The sequence below is a fragment of the Temnothorax nylanderi genome, unplaced genomic scaffold (genome assembly GCF_030848795.1).
Source record: "Temnothorax nylanderi isolate EJ_2023f unplaced genomic scaffold, tnyl_v1.0 TNYL_tig0704_pilon, whole genome shotgun sequence".
In the NCBI taxonomy this organism is placed as follows: domain Eukaryota; kingdom Metazoa; phylum Arthropoda; class Insecta; order Hymenoptera; family Formicidae; genus Temnothorax; species Temnothorax nylanderi.
The window spans coordinates 1-19,361 of record NW_027249766.1 but is presented as its reverse complement, the minus strand read 5'-3'; the positions used below and the strand labels follow the sequence as shown (position 1 = coordinate 19,361).

Below are 19,361 nucleotides of genomic sequence, written 5' to 3'. Positions count from 1 at the left end.
ACTTTTAGTTATGGTAACTTCTACTGTCGGTAAGTGGTAACTTCTACTTATGGTAAATGGTAACTTTTCGTTAGTGGCCTAGAACTCATATAGTCTATCTACTGTTAAGATGCCAGATCCGGGACGCGGTTCGGTCAGGTCCCAGCTTATCTGGTATTTGTTCTTATAAAGAAATGTTTTAAATTTTCCCGGAGTGTGGTGGGGGGTGGACGTAACACCTCCCTCCTTATTTAAAAATGTTGGACATTGTTCCAACATTTTGCTTGGGATATCTTACAAGTTTTTAAAGTACGATCGTCTTATTAGTAAGGTTATATTTACTTCGTTAACTATTTACTACCGTGTAGGTATTTTCTGAGCTCACCGTAATCCATTTCCTTGACGCTGCCGTGGCTCGTGCTGGGTTCCTCCTTTGTGGTGACTAGTGTGGTCATCTCGGCAGGTGGTGCCTCCGGGTCGGTGTCTTCGGTGGTGGGCGTCCTGCTGCTGAGATGCAGGAGTAGGTGGGTGACGGAGCTCCACACTGCTCCCAGGAGGTGCATGCTCCAGCCGTAGACGGAGTGGAGCGCATAGCCTCTGATGATCGAGTCGATTATCAGCTTGGCCAATCGGAATAGGAGGATAATAGCCAATACTCCGGCACTTGCTGAGCCGAATGTGACGAACCCATTCCACAGTTGCTGTCCGGTATTTTCCGCAATCTTCTCTAGCGATTCCTCGTCCATTAAGTTGTACAGCGAAACAGTTCCGCGTGGGATGTTGCGGCCCATCGCTCCTTGTACCAGTGTGTTGATCATTGCTGGCTTCTCGATGGGGAACATTATATGGTTGCGGAGGCGATCAAGATCCTGTGTGGAGTATATGCCGCTTGTGGCGAGGTTGGCTGGATTCACATATTTCCACTGCGGTTTGCTTAGAGGCTGGATCGTTGGTGGGGGTAGTGCTTCTACCGGGCGCGGCGTTAACTTGAACCACGCGTCGTCTATTCTGTACATTGTGGGCAAAAGCTCGTTGCAGTCCCTGAGCGTGCCACTCTTAGTCAGTACGCGGGACTTTGGGAGTAGGAAGTGCGACGCGTTATTATGCGAGACGGCTAATTCACTGTAACAATTTTCAGTCTGTCTCACTTTACACGTGACCGGCACACACTTCACTATGTATATTACTTCTCCGGCGGTGATTGCCGTGTATCCTGGTGACTTCATAATCCTGTATGCCATCTCGTCGGGGGCGATGCTGGCGAGGGATAGAGCGTTCTCCAATATCTGTTTCTCTAGGGCGCACTTCTGACTCATTATATCTCGGTACATTTGTGTCAGTTGCGTCCTCATATGTTTCTCGACGTAGATGAACTTGCTGTTTACGTATGAGAAGATGTCGAGATTGTCGATCGAGATTCCAGTCTGTATCTTGAATGTCCGTCCTGGTTGGGTCTCGAGGATGAATAGTTTCGGGTGTTCTGTTTGGATTATTTTGTAACCGCAGAGGCTCGTCTCCGTGGTTCTGGCCAGGGCGAAGGTAATATCTCTTGTTGTCAGGGTATAGATGACCGGAGTTTCCTTCTGGCCTGGTTTCGGTGAGACTCGGTGGGCCTTCCCCTCGTAAAGTACGTCATATTTGTTAAATTGACAGGTGTCGGTGGGGAGTGTCTTCCAGAAGGTCATTGTTCCATCTGCGTCGTAGCATTCCCCTTCCATAGCTGGACAGCGGATGCCGGAGGGGAGTGTGACCTTGTTCGTTGAATGCTTTACGGGCAGCTCCATCCGGCGCGTGGTTATCTTCACCGTTGCTTGTACGAACACGTTGCTCCAGGTGCCCATGGGGTCGCTGTATTGTGCTCCCTCGCAATCTCCGTCCATGGTTAAAGATCCGGCTAGGGTGATCGCTCGTGTGGTAGTGGCGTTTACCTTAATGCCGGCTATGATCCCGCTTGCTCCGCCCAGGTAGATGGTTCCACTGTCCTGCATTTTGCGGCAGGCGTCGCTTGGGATCTCGTGGATATATTCGTATTTTCCACCCTGTACGGCTGAATTGTACGAGGACCATCCGCAGTGTTGCACGTCTCGATCGATCTCTATCTTACATTGTATCCCGACGGTATGGTCGAACTCGCTCAATTGTAGGAGTTGCAGGTATGTCTCCTCGGTGACTGGTTCCAAGTCTTCTAGCTCACAATCCCCGATGTCGGTGAGTGAGAGGGTCGTGACGTTTAGTCCCTTGCCTCTACAGTCGAAGCCTAGTAGGCTGTATACTGGGGTGCCGCTTAAAGCTATTATGGTAATGCATACAGCGAGAGGCCCCATGACTGTGCGGTAGTTCGGGCTGTACTGTTGCCGGTGGTCGTCGGGTCGTGACTATATACTAGATTTTTACGACAACGTAAGGTGGGGGATGGATACATAGTGGGGGAAAGGGTCTTAAGTTCTACGTGCGGGGGGGGGGGTCTTAGTTTCTAGCTATCTTTAACTTATCCATATGTACGGTTTTGTCCTTATTCTCTAGCCTAATTTTTACATTATTATTCTCTAATACCTCCAGTATTTCATATGGGCCGACGTATTGATCGTCCAATTTCCCTCTACTGGGCTCTTTTAGGAGGTACACGCGGTCTCCCGCTCTAAAAGTACGCACGTTCATTCTCTTATCGTAGTAGATTTTGGATCGTGCTTTGGCGCGGTCGAGGTTCTCGCGGGCCCGATTTTGTGTGTCATGCAATTTTTCGAATAGTTGTTTCAAATAGTCGGTGTAAGTTTCACTGATTTCATCGTCTAGCGGTGGGTCGTTTGACGGCGCACGCGCAGTTCTCCCGAAAATCAGCTCGTGTGGTGTGTATAACGTGCCCTCGTGAACGCTAGTGTTGTATGAAAAGGTCGCGAATTTCAGATATTCGTCCCAATTATCCTTTTCGCAAAATTGTTTTAAGTACTCCCATACACGTGATGGGAGCGTTCGACGGAGCCGTTTGATTGCGGCCTGTAGGCTGTCGTCTTATATTGGGTGATTCGGAATTTTTTTGCAATATTGCGCATGAGCGCGTTTATGAAGTGGCTTCCCTGGTTCGTGAGCCAAGCTCTGGGGGCTCCGTATATGCAGATAAAGTCTTTTGCGAACGCGTCGGCTACGTCTACGGCAGACGCCTGTTTCAGGGGAATGGCTAAGGAATATTTTGTTAGGAGGTCTTGAATTGTGAGGATGTAAGAGTACCCCGTGGTGGTGGTGGGCAGCGGTCCCATGATGTCCATGGATATTTTGTCGAAGGCTGCTCCTGGCGTGTCGGTGAGTACCATTGGTTGTCGTGTTTTTACACGGACTAGCTTCTTTAGTTGGCAGCTCCTGCAGTTCTGGATGAATTTCTGAACGTCGGCCTTCATCCCCGGCCAGTGGTACTTTTCCCTGAGTTTTCTGTATGTCTTGGTGACTCCTTTGTGTCCTCCGACTGCTGAAGCGTGTGCTTCCTTCAGGATGTCGGGCTTCTCGGCGTCGAATGGCATTGAAATATGGTTTTTGCATATTAAGATGCGGGTGGGGCTGTCCCGGAACGTGTCCTCCAATATCCGGCGGACTGTCGGGAACATCATACCGTCTATGCCTCCCTTACATATGGCGACGGTGGGTAGTTCCATTTCGGTGCACGCTACGAGTAGGGAGGAGATGGCTTCCTTCACCCATTTCCTCTGGGTATCTTCCGATACGCACGTTTTAATTGGGAGTGCGATGATTCCTGTTTTTCCTCGTGTTAGCACCCGGGCTCTGCCGAGCGTTGGGTCCACGATTGTCGGTAGTTTTCCATGGTTCTCGAGCATCCTGCTGCCGGGATCACAAGGTTCTCCCCGTTGTGAGACGAACACCACTAGGTATTCCTTTTGTGCTAGGAAGTGGTCTTTGATTTCTGTCATCTGGGCCTTTGCGGGGTGGGGGTCGAAAGGCTCGTTCGGGTTGTCGAAGATTTCGGAGGATGTGCTGTCGGTAGCGTCTGTTTCGTCGCTAGTCAGCGCTATCCCTGGATCGGAGTCTTCGCGCTCCTCGTCTCTGTCTGAGTTACTGTCGTTATCCGATACGTTTTCCTCAGTGGTCTCCCTTTCTTCGTTTGCGGCGGGGGCGGCTTCCATGCTCTGAGCTGAAGTGCTTGGTTCGTTGACGTCGGGGGAATGGTGCCGCTTCCGTTTCGTGCGTGGATTGGAGGAGAATATTGACTCATCGGAGTCGGAGGATTCTGTGGTTTTCGCGAGGGGGAGGACTTGTCGTTGGACGGGGTTACGAGAGAGAGCGTCTGCGTTCGCGTTGATTTTTCCTGCTTTGTAAGCAAAGTCGTACTCGTATTCCAGGAGTTTCAACCTCCAACGGACCAGGCGCGACGAAGGATCTTTCACTGAGTTTAACCAGATCAAAGGTTTATGGTCAGTAATTAGCTGAAATCTGCGACCAAACAAATATGGCCTAAAATGTTTTACACAATAAACAACAGCAAGCAGCTCCTTTTCGATCGTTGAGTAATTCTGTTCGGCGGCATTGAGTAGTCGCGATGTATATGCGATCGGTAAGTCTTTACCTACGGGGCCCTGACTTAAGATGCCCCCGATCGCGGTACCTGAGGCATCCGTGGTTACAACAAAGGGCTTTGTGAAGTCGGGGTGTTGCAGGATAGGGTCGGAACACAATAGGTCCCTCAGGTGGGAGAACGCCGTCTCGTGTTCCTCCCTCCAAATAAACGCGACGTCTTTCTTTAGAAGGCTCGTGAGTGGTTTCGCGATCTTTGAGAAGTTCGGAATAAACCGGCGATAGTAACCCGCCAGACCTAGGAACTGCTTGATGTTCTTCGCGTTCCGAGGACGGGGAAAGTGTCGGACGGCCTCGACCTTCTTTGGGTCGGGTTTTACTCCTGTTTCGGAAATTACGTGGCCGAGGTAAGTGACTTCTTTACAAAGAAATTCGCATTTGTCGGGTTGTAATCGCAAACCCGCGTCTCTAAGGCGTTCCGCTAATTTATGGAATTTTATCAGATGCTCCCGCAGCGAGCTAGAGTATATGATAATATCATCTAAGTATACAAACAATTCCACGCCTTGGAGTCCCTTCAGTACTTGGTTCATTAACCTTTGGAAGGTCGATGGCGCGTTCTTTAGCCCAAATGGCATGCGCTTGAACTCGTAGTGGCCGTACGGCGTGGAGAATGCCGTTTTATGTGCGTCGGTTTCGTCCATACGAATCTGATGGAACCCCGAGGCGAGATCAAAAACGCTGAAATATTTCGCGCTTCCTAGTTGATCTAGTATTTCTACAATGTTAGGGAGAGGGTGCGCGTCACCCACGGTTTTTTCATTAAGAGCGCGGTAGTCTATGACCATGCGCCATTTTTTGTTGCCTTTAGAGTCGGCTTTCTTGGGCACAATCCACAAGGGAGAGTTGTAGGGCGAAGTTGACGGTTGAATCACGTCGTTATCTAGAAGGTCCTTGACCTGTCTGTCAATTTCTTCCTTGTGCATTGGCGGGAACCTGTACTGTTTGGTATTTATGGGAATGTCGTCGGTGGTCGGTATCTTATGTGTTATTTTGTCAGTGTGATGTAGCTTGTCTTCGGGCAAGCGGAATAGATCGCTGTACTTTTCGATAAGATTATGTACGTGTTCTCTCTCTTCGTCGTTCAGATGGTCTAGACGAAGTAACTCTTTTATCTTGTCGGCGCGCGATTTACTTAGGAATGTCGCCATTATTCGGCGAGCCTTTTTGTCGCTCCTGGTCATTCTCGGCCCTAAAGCGGAACGGCCAGGTGGGGTTAGGAGGGTTCTTTTATGACCCTTGTCGGATTCAAAGGAGGATACAGAGGTATGAGGTGGCCCGGAGGTAGAGTCTCTATCTCCTGAAGCTCGACCGTCGGTAACGAGATTTCGATATCTCGCTCGCCGGTGTTAATGATGCCGATGTAGGCAATGCCGCCGCGATTCGTGACAACAGCGTCTCCTAAGTAGATGTCGTCGTGCACGTGTATTCGCGGTACGTAACCCGTTTCGATTTCTGGGTTATTAATTCGAAGGGGCAAGGTGGTGCGCGTCCTTGCCGGTATTTTGAAGGTTTCGTTGGGTCGTGCCCTGTCGGTTTCCTTATTATTGACTACGGAGGGCTCGGGGTTTTCGGCTGGCTGATTCGTGTCGGCCCGATCGGATACGGTGGATACAGCGGTTTTATCATCGTCGGATACAGTGGGTACGGTGATCTTGTCGTCGTCGGATACAGTAGTTTTGTCGTCGGATACAGTGGATACAGCGGTTTTGTCGTCGGATACAGTGGATACAGCGGTTTTGTCGTCAAATACAGTGGTTTTGTTTGACCGATTCACGTCGACTTGGGTTACCGGGAACGTCGAGGTTACCGCGGATGTGGTATCTTTTCTGTTTAGCGGTATCTGAATTCCCTCCCACGTTAGGAGGTTTTGGGTAGCGTCTATCACGTAGGTGTCGCGCAGGAAGTCTGATCCTAAGATTCCGTCCTGCGAGATTGGGAAATCGTCGGTCACGATTTGGAACCTAATCCGGTGTCCTAAGAATTCGGTTTCTATGGCTCCGAGCGTGTCGATTTTCCCATCAGTTATTCCCGTGATAGTTATTCCCGCGTTAGTTTCTATATTCCCCAAGGACGAGAGTTGGCCTATTTTTATCACGTTCGGGGCGGCCCCCGTGTCTATCATGAATTTTGATTCGTTCTTTAGTCCCTCCATTGCTAGATTTACGCTAGGCGCGTGTGAGAACTCCGGCGGGTTCATTATTGCGATTCTGGTGGTTCGCTTTGTGTCTCTACTATCGCTCTTATTGGACGGTTGGTTTCCCGAAATGTTCCCACCCGAGGTTCGTCCGCGGTCCTCGGGGGGTGCGGGGAGTTTCCCTGCGCTTGCCGAGAATTATTGTACTGACGTTTACGGCATTTCTCTATTTCGTGCCCCGGGTTCTTACAGTATCGGCAAACCTTATCGTTCCTACCTGAATACTCCGCGCGACCTTTTTCCGCATTTTCGTAACGCGGTCTGTTCGTGTTGTCGACACGGTTCCTCTCTGTTCCTTCATAACGTGGTCTACCCGGATTCCCGTAACGCGACGGGCTCGTGCTTTCGTAGCGCGGCCTATTTGTTGTGTATCGATTGTCGGGCTGGTCTCGGAAGGTTACTCTAGGCGGTCCGTATCTGTTCGTTTCGACGCGTTCGGAAAAGGGTTTTGTCGGTGTGGAATGGGCTAAGGGCCGCCCTGCGCTATAAACGTTCCTCTCGAGGCTTCGTTCTCTGTCGTTTCTACGAGGGTTTTCGAAACGGGAATTGTCTAATTCCTGCCTCATTGCTAGTGCCTTCACGTGGGAGAATGCTGAGAACGGGTTAGCATAATGCTCTGGGTGGAGCTGAATACGGTAGCTGAGGGGCAACCCTTCGCAAAAAGAACGCGCGGTCAGGGCGTCTGCTTCGGTCGTCGTATTGCCCAAGGCCCCGCGGCGGCGTCTCTCTTCGTCAATGATGGACGAACGAAGGTCCTTCACTCGGGTTATGTAATCTAAGATATGTTCTCCCGGTTTTAAGTATATGGTGCTGAGTTCTCCGCGGTACTGATCTATTGTTCGGGGCGAACCGAAAGCGCTGCTTAGCAGGTCCGAAAGTTGAGTTATCGTTTCGCAAGCCTCGTCTTCTACTGCGCATATGGCTCTTCCGCAAAGTTTGGTCAGGAGGAGGCGGGTTAGATTCCTTTCCGACGATGGAGGGAGGATCTCTTTGGCACGTCGGCATGCTCGTATAAATTGAGACACGGGGATATTGCGTCCGTCGAAATGGGGAACCGTTTCGAGCGCTTCTCTGAAGGAGATGCGAGGCCCATAATTCTCCGTTGTTGGGTCGTAGGGGGGAAATATCGCCGATGTTTGCGCGTCGAAAAAACGTGTATGCTGGCGCGAAGGGGAAATAAGCATTAGTCGCGAGGGTCCCAAAGGGGGGTCTGAGCTAGCTCCGGTTTTTTCGTACTGGGCGCGCTCTTCGTCCATGCCGATTTTTATTCTCTCCAGGTCTTGCTTAGCTCTTTCGAGAGCTTCGGCCTCGCGCGTAATCCTTGCCTGTATTTCGAGCAGTCTTGTTTCGTCTGCTTTCCGTTTCTTTTTCTCTTTGTCTAGCAATGTAAACTCGTGATCCAAAGCGGCTCGGCGCGCTGTGAGCTCTTCCTCGCTCGGAGGGTCACCGGTTTTGGAACGGGTTTCCGGCATCGCGAATTTTCGTATCCCACCGCTGTCACCAAATTTATGTCACGTCCCGAGGGATCGCGGCCGCGGCGCGGTACTCGGATCTCTGACGGGAGCAGGTCGCTTTGTCGGGTCGCTAAGCCGAGGGGCTCTACCCGGGGATACCCGCGACCGGGGTAATTCGCTATCCGGGCCCGTTACCAACGAGTCGCTCCAATTCAAATTCTTACTGGGGAAGCTTGGTTATGCGGTTCTTCGCGTGATGTTAAAAGGTACCGTTCGAATATCTCTTCGACTTCGGTACAATAGTGGCACTCGAGCGCGGGGCGGTAGTCGGCCAAGGTTTTGTTGCAGGCGGAACACGTATTAAATTCCGTCCGCGGACCGTACTGTACGTAGTGCCAGAGGGTGCCTTCGAATTCTGATCGCGTGGCTTGGTGATTGTTAAGTAGGCAATCCTCACAAATAATCGTATCGGTAGTTTTATTTAGGAAGAACAACGTGTATTCACAAATCCCGTTCATTAACCAAACTTTGAGCGGACTAGGGGGGGGATATTACTCCCGGAGGGCGACGACTGACCGGGTGCCTGGGGCACATCAGTAACAGCGTGCATTGATAACAATGATCATCTCTTTATTGACCGTAGGGTGTCGGTAAGGGCGGTTTTTGATTTACCTACCGTGTGAATGTTGGTAATAGCGTTTTTAATTTACCGACCGTGGAATGTTGGTAATATCGTTCTCGATTTACCGACCGTGGGATGTTGGTAATAGCGTTCTCGATTTACCGACCGTGGAATGTTGGTAATAGCGTTTTCAATTTATCGACCGTGGAATATTGGTAATAGTGTTTTCAAATTACCGACCGTGGAATACTGGTAATAGCGTTCTCGATTTACCGACCGTGGAATACTGGTAATAGCGTTCTCGAGCTTAACGCCTGATTTGGGAGATGGCTATAATAGTGGGTTCTATATCTAAATGTTGCTGCCCTCCCTCGTGCGTCACCGAGCGCGTCACGTCGAGGTATATTTCCGAGCACGTGGTACACCCCGAGGGTTCCCGGATCTCGCCGATTATTACGTCACACGCGTCGCACTCTTCCAATCTGTACCGGAAACCGATGTGCATGTAATGTCGGATCAGGAGTTCGTAGTGACTGCGCTGTTGCGCGGTTAAGTCGCGGTAGCACGATTCGCAGAGATAATGTTTACTATTCCGATTCTGATAACCCAACGTAAATACACAGATCGCGCGGGATAACCAATTCCGGCGCGTGATTCGAGAGACTAAGGGGGAGAGTCGCCGGGTAGCAGGTCGTGATGGGGGCTCACTCATGTCAGTTAATTAAATTTAGGGGCGTCGGCACTTACCTTTACTCGAGTTCTAGAGGGTGGTCCGCGGTCCCCCAATGCTCAGGTGTGGCGGCGCCGTATAGATACAGGATCTCCGCGCGGCGTCGCGAGTAGTAGCTCCGGCGGGGGTCGTCCTTCCTGATGCGCTCAATCAGTTCCTCCGACGGGAGGTGGTCAGATTCATCCGTAATGCAGGTCAACCGGTACGGGCGGCTTTCGAGGTTCACTTGACAACTCGGGTGAGACTCCCTTTTAAGCGCACGGTAGTTCGTTCGGGATTCCTCTTTCGAGAGTGGAATGTATGTTGAGGAATCGTTAACACTCGCGTGCCGGTGTTCGCGGTTAACACTGAGTTTTTCGTCCGCCTTGCGCGCGGAATTCGCGGCGAAATACGCTTCGTACTCGGGTTGTTCCGCGAATTCGACTCCCAGTATGGTGTTAGAGGGAGGTGTATGTAGGAGACGGTTTAATCGGCGGGTACGCCACTTAATTCCTCCTTGGCGACACCTTGGCATTTGCTTTAGCCAAACAATATAAATATTCGCGGAAAAGAAACGTCTTTGGTTTATTCCCTGTTGCTACGGCGAGAAAACGTGCCACTCGTATAGCACTGCCTCTTTCCGAACACCTACGGACGATAGCGTGCCACTCGTATAGCACTGCCTCGTATGCAGATGTAATGCAAGGGGAGGACCGGTGACGTGGTACCTTGTTGGTACTAAGTAATTAATACTGCCAACGAATTAGCGCTACCCAGTGGGAGTGGGGCGTGTTAAGGTTGATGAGAGATCACACGAAAATTCGTTAAACACTGGTATATTCTTATAGTTTCACACGATAATTCTACAACTGTTACAATATCAGACACTTAACATTATCGAGTATACGCGTGATACTTGAGGCTTCGGATATAGGAGGATATGGAAGTTTTCGGATATAGAAGGATATAGAAGAACGTGGTAATGCTCACTGAGACAAGTATCGAATCTGCGTCCGAAGGATAACTGAGAGAAGCACTGGCTGACTGACTGCGACTGAGACTGAGACTAAGACTGCGAGCGTCCCTCGGGATGCTCGTCCTTATATTCCATTTTCCTGGCGGCGGGAAAAGCTCGCGTGGAAGGGTTGAGAAGTGGAGGGGCTTCGTTGCGTCATCGGTCCGGTCCCTGATTTCTCTCCTTATATGGTCATGTTTTTCCATCCTCGGTGGCGAGGGTGGTAAAGTGGAAGGGTTGAGAGATGGAAGGACCGTGTTGCGTCATCGGTCCCTGATTTATCTCCTTATATGGTCATGTTTTCCGTCTTCCTTCGTGTTCGAGGGAAGGGTTGCGTTTTTTGCTTCCACCTTCGCTTTCTCTTTTGTGCAGTCGTATGACTCGTTGAGCCGAGAGTTTTCTGGAAGGGTCTGAAGAAGGATTACGGGGATTTGGGAGTTAGATACTTATGGTGGATTTTCGAGAAGGATATTGTGAACACTTATTGTTTATGTTAAATCTACCGTGTACATCTATTGGTGGGTAGTCGATGGTTGATGATAAGTGATCTTACTTACGCGGTCTTACTTCTACTCTATGGTAACTTTTATCTATGATATCTTTTACTTATGGTAAATGGTAACTTTTAGTTATGGTAACTTCTACTGTCGGTTAAGTGGTAACTTCTACTTATGGTAAATGGTAACTTTTGGTTATGGTAACTTCTATTGTCGGTAAGTGGTAACTTCTACTTATGGTAAATGGTAACTTTTAGTTATGGTAACTTCTACTTATGGTAAATGGTAACTTTTAGTTATGATAACTTCTACTGTCGGTAAGTGGTAACTTCTACTTATGGTAAATGGTAACTTTTAGTTATGGTAACTTCTACTTATGGTAAATGGTAACTTTTAGTTATGATAACTTCTACTGTCGGTAAGTGGTAACTTCTACTTATGGTAAATGGTAACTTTTCGTTAGTGGCCTAGAACTCATATAGTCTATCTACTGTTAAGATGCCAGATCCGGGACGCGGTTTGGTCAGGTCCCAGCTTATCTGGTATTTGTTCTTATAAAGAAATGTTTTAAATTTTCCCGGAGTGTGGTGGGGGGTGGACGTAACACCTCCCTCCTTATTTAAAATGTTGGACATTGTTCCAACATTTTGCTTTGGGATATCTTACAAGTTTTTAAAGTACGATCGTCTTATTAGTAAGGTTATATTTACTTCGTAACTATTTACTACCGTGTAGGTATTTTCTGAGCTCGCCGTAATCCATTTTCCTTGACGCTGCCGTGGCTCGTGCTGGGTTCCTCCTTTGTGGTGACTAGTGTGGTCATCTCGGCAGGTGGTGCCTCCGGGTCGGTGTCTTCGGTGGTGGGCGTCCTGCTGCTGAGATGCAGGAGTAGGTGGGTGACGGAGCTCCACACTGCTCCCAGGAGGTGCATGCTCCAGCCGTAGACGGAAGTGGAGCGCATAGCCTCTGATGATCGAGTCGATTATCAGCTTGGCCAATCGGAATAGGAGGATAATAGCCAATACTCCGGCACTTGCTGAGCCGAATGTGACGAACCCATTCCACAGTTGCTGTCCGGTATTTTCCGCAATCTTCTCTAGCGATTCCTCGTCCATTAAGTTGTACAGCGAAACAGTTCCGCGTGGGATGTTGCGGCCCATCGCCTCCTTGTACCAGTGTGTGATCATTGCTGGCTTCTCGATGGGAACATTATATGGTTGCGGAGGCGATCAAGATCCTGTGTGGAGTATATGCCGCTTGTGGCGAGGTTGGCTGGATTCACATATTTCCACTGCGGTTTGCTTAGAGGCTGGATCGTTGGTGGGGGTAGTGCTTCTACCGGGCGCGGCGTTAACTTGAACCACGCGTCGTCTATCTGTACATTGTGGGCAAAAGCTCGTTGCAGTCCCTGAGCGTGCCACTCTTAGTCAGTACGCGGGACTTTGGGAGTAGGAAGTGCGACGCGTTATTATGCGAGACGGCTAATTCACTGTAACAATTTTCAGTCTGTCTCACTTTACACGTGACCGGCACACACTTCACTAGGTATATTACTTCTCCGGCGGTGATTGCCGTGTATCCTGGTGACTTCATAATCCTGTATGCCATCTCGTCGGGGGCGATGCTGGCGAGGGATAGAGCGTTCTCCAATATCTGTTCTCTAGGGCGCACTTCTGACTCATTATATCTCGGTACATTTGGTCAGTTGCGTCCTCATATGTTTCTCGACGTAGATGAACTTGCTGTTTACGTATGAGAAGATGTCGAGATTGTCGATCGAGATTCCAGTCTGTATCTTGAATGTCCGTCCTGGTTGGGTCTCGAGGATGAATAGTTTCGGGTGTTCTGTTTGGATTATTTTGTAACCGCAGAGGCTCGTCTCCGTGGTTCTGGCCAGGGCGAAGGTAATATCTCTTGTTGTCAGGGTATAGATGACCGGAGTTTCCTTCTGGCCTGGTTTCGGTGAGACTCGGTGGCCTTCCCCTCGTAAAGTACGTCCATATTTGTTAAATTGACAGGTGTCGGTGGGAGTGTCTTCCAGAAGGTCATTGTTCCATCTGCGTCGTAGCATTCCCCTTCCATAGCTGGACAGCGGATGCCGGAGGGGAGTGTGGACCTTGTTCGTTGAATGCTTTACGGGCAGCTCCATCCGCGCGTGGTTATCTTCACCGTTGCTTGTACGAACACGTTGCTCCAGGTGCCCATGGGGTCGCTGTATTGTGCTCCCTCGCAATCTCCGTCCATGGTTAAAGATCCGGCTAGGGTGATCGCTCGTGTGGTAGTGGCGTTTACCTTAATGCCGGCTATGATCCCGCTTGCTCCGCCCAGTAGATGGTTTCCACTGTCCTGCATTTTGCGGCAGGCGTCGCTTGGGATCTCGTGGATATATTCGTATTTTCCACCCTGTACGGCTGAATTGTACGAGGACCATCCGCAGTGTTGCACGTCTCGATCGATCTCTATCTTACATTGTATCCCGACGGTATGGTCGAAACTCGCTCAATTGTAGGAGTTGCAGGTATGTCTCCTCGGTGACTGGTTCCAAGTCTTCTAGCTCACAATCCCCGATGTCGGTGAGTGAGAGGGTCGTGACGTTTAGTCCTTGCCTCTACAGGTCGAAGCCTAGTAGGCTGTATACTGGGGTGGCCGCTTAAAGCTATTATGGTAATGCATACAGCGAGAGGCCCCATGACTGTGCGGTAGTTCGGGCTGTACTGTTGCCGGTGGTCGTCGGGTCGTGACTATATACTAGATTTTTACGACAACGTAAGGTGGGGGATGGATACATAGTGGGGGAAAGGGTCTTAAGTTCTACGTGCGGGGGGGGGGGGTCTTAGTTTCTAGCTATCTTAACTTATCCATATGTAGGTTTTGTCCTTATTCTCTAGCCTAATTTTTACATTATTATTCTCTAATACCTCCAGTATTCATATGGCCGACGTATGATCGTCCAATTTCCCTCTACTGGGCTCTTTAGGAGGTACACGCGGTCTCCCGCTCTAAAAGTACGCACGTTCATTCTCTATCGTAGTAGATTTTGGATCGTGCTTTGGCGCGGTCGAGGTTCTCGCGGGCCCGATTTTGTGTGTCATGCAATTTTTCGAATAGTTGTTTCAAATAGTCGGTGTAAGTTTCACTGATTTCATCGTCTAGCGGTGGGTCGTTTGACGGCGCACGCGCAGTTCTCCCGAAAATCAGCTCGTGTGGTGTGTTAACGTGCCCTCGTGAACGCTAGTGTTGTATGAAAAGGTCGCGAATTTCAGATATTCGTCCCAATTATCCTTTTCGCAAATTGTTTTAAGTACTCCCATAACACGTGATGGGAGCGTTCGACGGAGCCGTTTGATTGCGGCCTGTAGGCTGTCGTCTTATATTGGGTGATTCGGATTTTTTTGCAATATTGCGCATGAGCGCGTTATGAAGTGGCTTCCCTGTTCGTGAGCCAAGCTCTGGGGGCTCCGTATATGCAGAAAAGTCTTTTGCGAACGCGTCGGCTACGTCTACGGCAGACGCCTGTTTCAGGGGAAGGGCTAAGGATATTTTGTTATGAGGTCTTGAATTGTGAGGATGTAGAGTACCCCGTGGTGGTGGTGGGCAGCGGTCCCATGATGTCCATGTATATTTGTCGAAGGCTGCTCCTGGCGTGTCGGTGAGTACCATTGGTTGTCGTGTTTTTACACGGACTAGCTTCTTTAGTTGGCAGCTCCTGCAGTTCTGATGAATTCTGAACGTCGGCCTTCATCCCCGGCCAGTGGTACTTTTCCCTGAGTTTTCTGTATGTCTTGGTGACTCCTTTGTGTCCTCCGACTGCTGAAGCGTGTGCTTCCTTCAGGATGTCGGGCTTCTCGGCGTCGAATGGCATTGAAATATGGTTTTTGCATATTAAGATGCGGGTGGGGCTGTCCCGAACGTGTCCTCCAATATCCGGCGGACTGTCGGGAACATCATACCGTCTATGCCTCCCTTACTATGGCGACGGTGGGTAGTTCCATTTCGGTGCACGCTACGAGTAGGGAGGAGATGGCTTCCTTCACCCATTTCCTCTGGTATCTTCCGATACGCACGTTTTAATTGGGAGTGCGATGATTCCTGTTTTTCCTCGTGTTAGCACCCGGGCTCTGCCGAGCGTTGGGTCCACGATGTCGGTAGTTTTCCCTGGTTCTCGAGCACCTGCTGCCGGGATCACAAGGTTCTCCCCGTGTGAGACGACACCACTAGGTATCCTTTTGTGCTAGGAAGTGGTCTTGATTTCTGTCATCTGGGCCTTTGCGGGGTGGGGTCGAAAGGCTCGTTCGGGTTGTCGAAGATTTCGGAGGATGGCTGTCGGTAGCGTCTGTTTCGTCGCTAGTCAGCGCTATCCCTGGATCGGAGTCTTCGCGCTCCTCGTCTCTGTCTGAGTTACTGTCGTTATCCGATACGTTTTCCTCAGTGGTCTCCTTTCTTCGTTTGCGGCGGGGGCGGCTTCCATGCTCTGAGCTGAAGTGCTTGGTTCGTTGACGTCGGGGGAATGGTGCCGCTTCCGTTTCGTGCGTGGATTGGAGGAGAATATGGACTCATCGGAGTCGGAGGATTCTGTGGTTTTTCGCGAGGGGGAGGACTTGTCGTTGGACGGGTTACGAGAGAGAGCGTCTGCGTTCGCGTTGATTTTCCTGCTTTGTAAGCAAAGTCGTACTCGTATTCCAGGAGTTTCAACCTCCAACGGACCAGGCGCGACGAAGGATCTTTCACTGAGTTTAACCAGATCAAAGGTTTATGGTCAGTAATTAGCTGAAATCTGCGACCAACAAATATGGCCTAAATGTTTACACAATAAACAACAGCAAGCAGCTCCTTTCGATCGTTGAGTAATTCTGTTCGGCGGCATTGAGTAGTCGCGATGTATATGCGATCGGTAAGTCTTTACCTACGGGGCCCTGACTTAAGATGCCCCCGATCGCGGTACCTGAGGCATCCGTGGTTACAACAAAGGGCTTTGTGAAGTCGGGGTGTTGCAGGATAGGGTCGGAACACATAGGTCCTCAGGTGGGAGAACGCCGTCTCGTGTTCCTCCCTCCAAATAAACGCGACGTCTTTCTTTAGAAGGCTCGTGAGTGGTTTCGCGATCTTTGAGAAGTTCGGAATAAACGGCGATAGTAACCCGCCAGACCTAGGAACTGCTTGATGTTCTTCGCGTTCCGAGACGGGGAAAGTGTCGGACGGCCTCGACCTTCTTTGGGTCGGGTTTTACTCCTGTTTCGGAATTACGTGGCCGAGGTAAGTGACTTCTTTACAAAGAAATCGCATTTGTCGGGTTGTAATCGCAAACCCGCGTCTCTAAGGCGTTCCGCTAATTTATGGAATTTTTCAGATGCTCCCGCAGCGAGCTAGAGTATTGATATATATCATCTAAGTATACAAACAATTCCACGCCTTGGAGTCCTTCAGTACTTGGTTCATTAACCTTGGAAGGTCGATGGCGCGTTCTTTAGCCCAAATGGCATGCGCTTGAACTCGTAGTGGCCGTACGGCGTGAGAATGCCGTTTTATGTGCGTCGGTTTCGTCCATACGAATCTGATGGAACCCCGAGGCGAGATCAAAACGCTGAAATATTTCGCGCTTCCTAGTTGATCTAGTATTTCTACAATGTTAGGGAGAGGGTGGCGCGTCACCCACGGTTTTTTCATTAAGAGCGCGGTAGTCTATGACCATGCGCCATTTTTTGTTGCCTTTAGAGTCGGCTTTCTTGGGCACAATCCACAAGGGAGAGTTGTAGGGCGAAGTTGACGTTTGAATCACGTCGTTATCTAGAAGGTCCTTGACCTGTCTGTCAATTTCTTCCTTGTGCATTGGCGGGAACTGTACTGTTTGGTATTTATGGGAATGTCGTCGGTGGTCGGTATCTTATGTGTTATTTTGTCAGTGTGATGTAGCTTGTCTTCGGGCAAGCGGAATAGATCGCTGTACTTTCGATATTATGTACGTGTTCTCTCTCTTTCGTCGTTCAGATGGTCTAGACGAAGTAACTCTTTTATCTTGTCGGCGCGCGATTTACTTAGGAAGTCGCCATTATTCGGCGAGCCTTTTTGTCGCTCCTGGTCATTCTCGGCCCTAAAGCGGAACGGCCAGGTGGGGTTAGGAGGTTCTTTTATGACCCTTGTCGGATTCAAAGGAGGATACAGAGGTATGAGGTGGCCCGGAGGTAGAGTCTCTATCTCCTGAAGCTCGACCGTCGGTAACGAGATTTCGATATCTCGCTCGCCGGTGTTAATGATGCCGATGTAGGCAATGCCGCCGCGATTCGTGACAACAGCGTCTCCTAAGTAGATGTCGTCGTGCACGTGTATTCGCGGTACGTAACCCGTTTCGATTTCTGGGTTATTAATTCGAAGGGCAAGGTGGTGCGCGTCCTTGCCGGTATTTTGAAGGTTTCGTTGGGTCGTGCCCTGTCGGTTTCCTTATTATTGACTACGGAGGGCTCGGTTTTCGGCTGGCTGATTCGTGTCGGCCCGATCGGATACGGTGGATACAGCGGTTTTATCATCGTCGGATACAGTGGGTACTGTGATCTTGTCGTCGTCGGATACAGTAGTTTGTCGTCGGATACAGTGGATACAGCGGTTTTGTCGTCGGATACAGTGGATACAGCGGTTTGTCGTCAAATACAGGGTTTTGTTTGACCGATTCACGTCGACTTGGGTTACCGGGAACGTCGAGGTTACCGCGGATGTGGTATCTTTTCTGTTTAGCGGTATCTGAATTCCCTCCCACGTTAGGAGGTTTTGGGTAGCGTCTATCACGTAGGTGTCGCGCAGGAAGTCTGATCCTAAGATTCCGTCCTGCGAGATTGGGAAATCGTCGGTCACGATTTGGAACCTAATCCGGTGTCCTAAGATTCGGTTTCTATGGCTCCGAGCGTGTCGATTTTCCCCATCAGTTATTCCCGTGATAGTTATTCCCGCGTTAGTTTCTATATTCCCCAAGGACGAGAGTTGCCTATTTTTATCACGTTCGGGGCGGCCCCCGTGTCTATCATGAATTTTTGATTCGTTCTTTGTCCCTCCATTGCTAGATTTACGCTAGGCGCGTGTGAGAACTCCGGCGGGTTCATTATTGCGATTCTGGTGGTTCGCTTTGTGTCTCTACTATCGCTCTTATTGGACGGTTGGTTTCCCGAAATGTTCCCACCCGAGGTTCGTCCGCGGTCCTCGGGGGTGCGGGAGTTTCCCTGCGCTTGCCAGAATTATTGTACTGACGTTTCGGCATTCCTCTATTCGTGCCCCGGTTCTTACAGTATCGGCAAACCTTATCGTTCCTACCTGAATACTCCGCGCGACCTTTTTCCGCATTTTCGTAACGCGGTCTGTTCGTGTTGTCGACACGGTTCCTCTCTGTTCCTTCATAACGTGGTCTACCCGGATTCCCGTAACGCGACGGGCTCGTGCTTTCGTAGCGCGGCCTATTTGTTGTGTATCGATTGTCGGGCTGGTCTCGGAAGGTTACTCTAGGCGGTCCGTATCTGTTCGTTTCGACGCGTTGGAAAAGGGTTTTGTCGGTGTGGAATGGGCTAAGGGCCGCCCTGCGCTATAAACGTTCCTCTCGAGGCTTCGTTCTCTGTCGTTTCTACGAGGGTTTTCGAAACGGGAATTGTCTAATTCCTGCCTCATTGCTAGTGCCTCACGTGGAGAATGCTGAGAACGGGTTAGCATAATGCTCTGGGTGGAGCTGAATACGGTAGCTGAGGGGCAACCCTTCGCAAAAAGAACGCGCGGTCAGGGCGTCTGCTTCGGTCGTCGTATTGCCCAAGGCCCCGCGGCGGCGTCTCTCTTCGTCAATGAATGGACGAACGAAGGTCCTTCACTCGGGTATGTAATCTAAGATATGTTCTCCCGGTTTTAAGTATATGGTGCTGATTCTCCCGCGGTACTGATCTATTGTTCGGGGCGAACCGAAAGCGCTGCTTAGCAGGTCCGAAAGTTGATTATCGTTTCGCAAGCCTCGTCTTCTACTGCGCATATGGCTCTTCCCGCGAAGTTTGGTCAGGAGGAGGCGGGTGTAGATTCCTTTCCGACGATGGAGGGAGGATCTCTTTGGCACGTCGGCATGCTCGTATAAATTGAGACACGGGGATATTGCGTCCGTCGAAATGGGAACCGTTTCGAGCGCTTCTCTGAAGGAGATGCGAGGCCCATAATTCTCCGTTGTTGGGTCGTAGGGGGGAAATATCGCCGAGTGTTGCGCGTCGAAAAACGTGTATGCTGGCGCGAAGGGGAAATAAGCATATTCGCGAGGGTCCCAAAGGGGGGTCTGATCTAGCTCCGGTTTTTTCGTAC

General features: G+C 50.1%; 1 protein-coding gene and 1 pseudogene across 1 annotated transcript; both read right to left on the bottom strand.

The window, feature by feature from the left end:
* Positions 1-329: 329 nt before the first annotated feature.
* LOC139784915 (uncharacterized) lies at positions 330-2,303 on the bottom strand. The gene has a single exon (XM_071724086.1). It carries the CDS (start codon positions 2,301-2,303, stop codon positions 330-332), a length of 1,974 nt encoding a protein of 657 aa, XP_071580187.1.
* A 9,472-nt stretch (positions 2,304-11,775) lies between these two features.
* On the bottom strand, positions 11,776-14,913 carry LOC139784914 (uncharacterized; annotated as a pseudogene).
* Between the last annotated feature and the right edge of the window lie 4,448 nt (positions 14,914-19,361).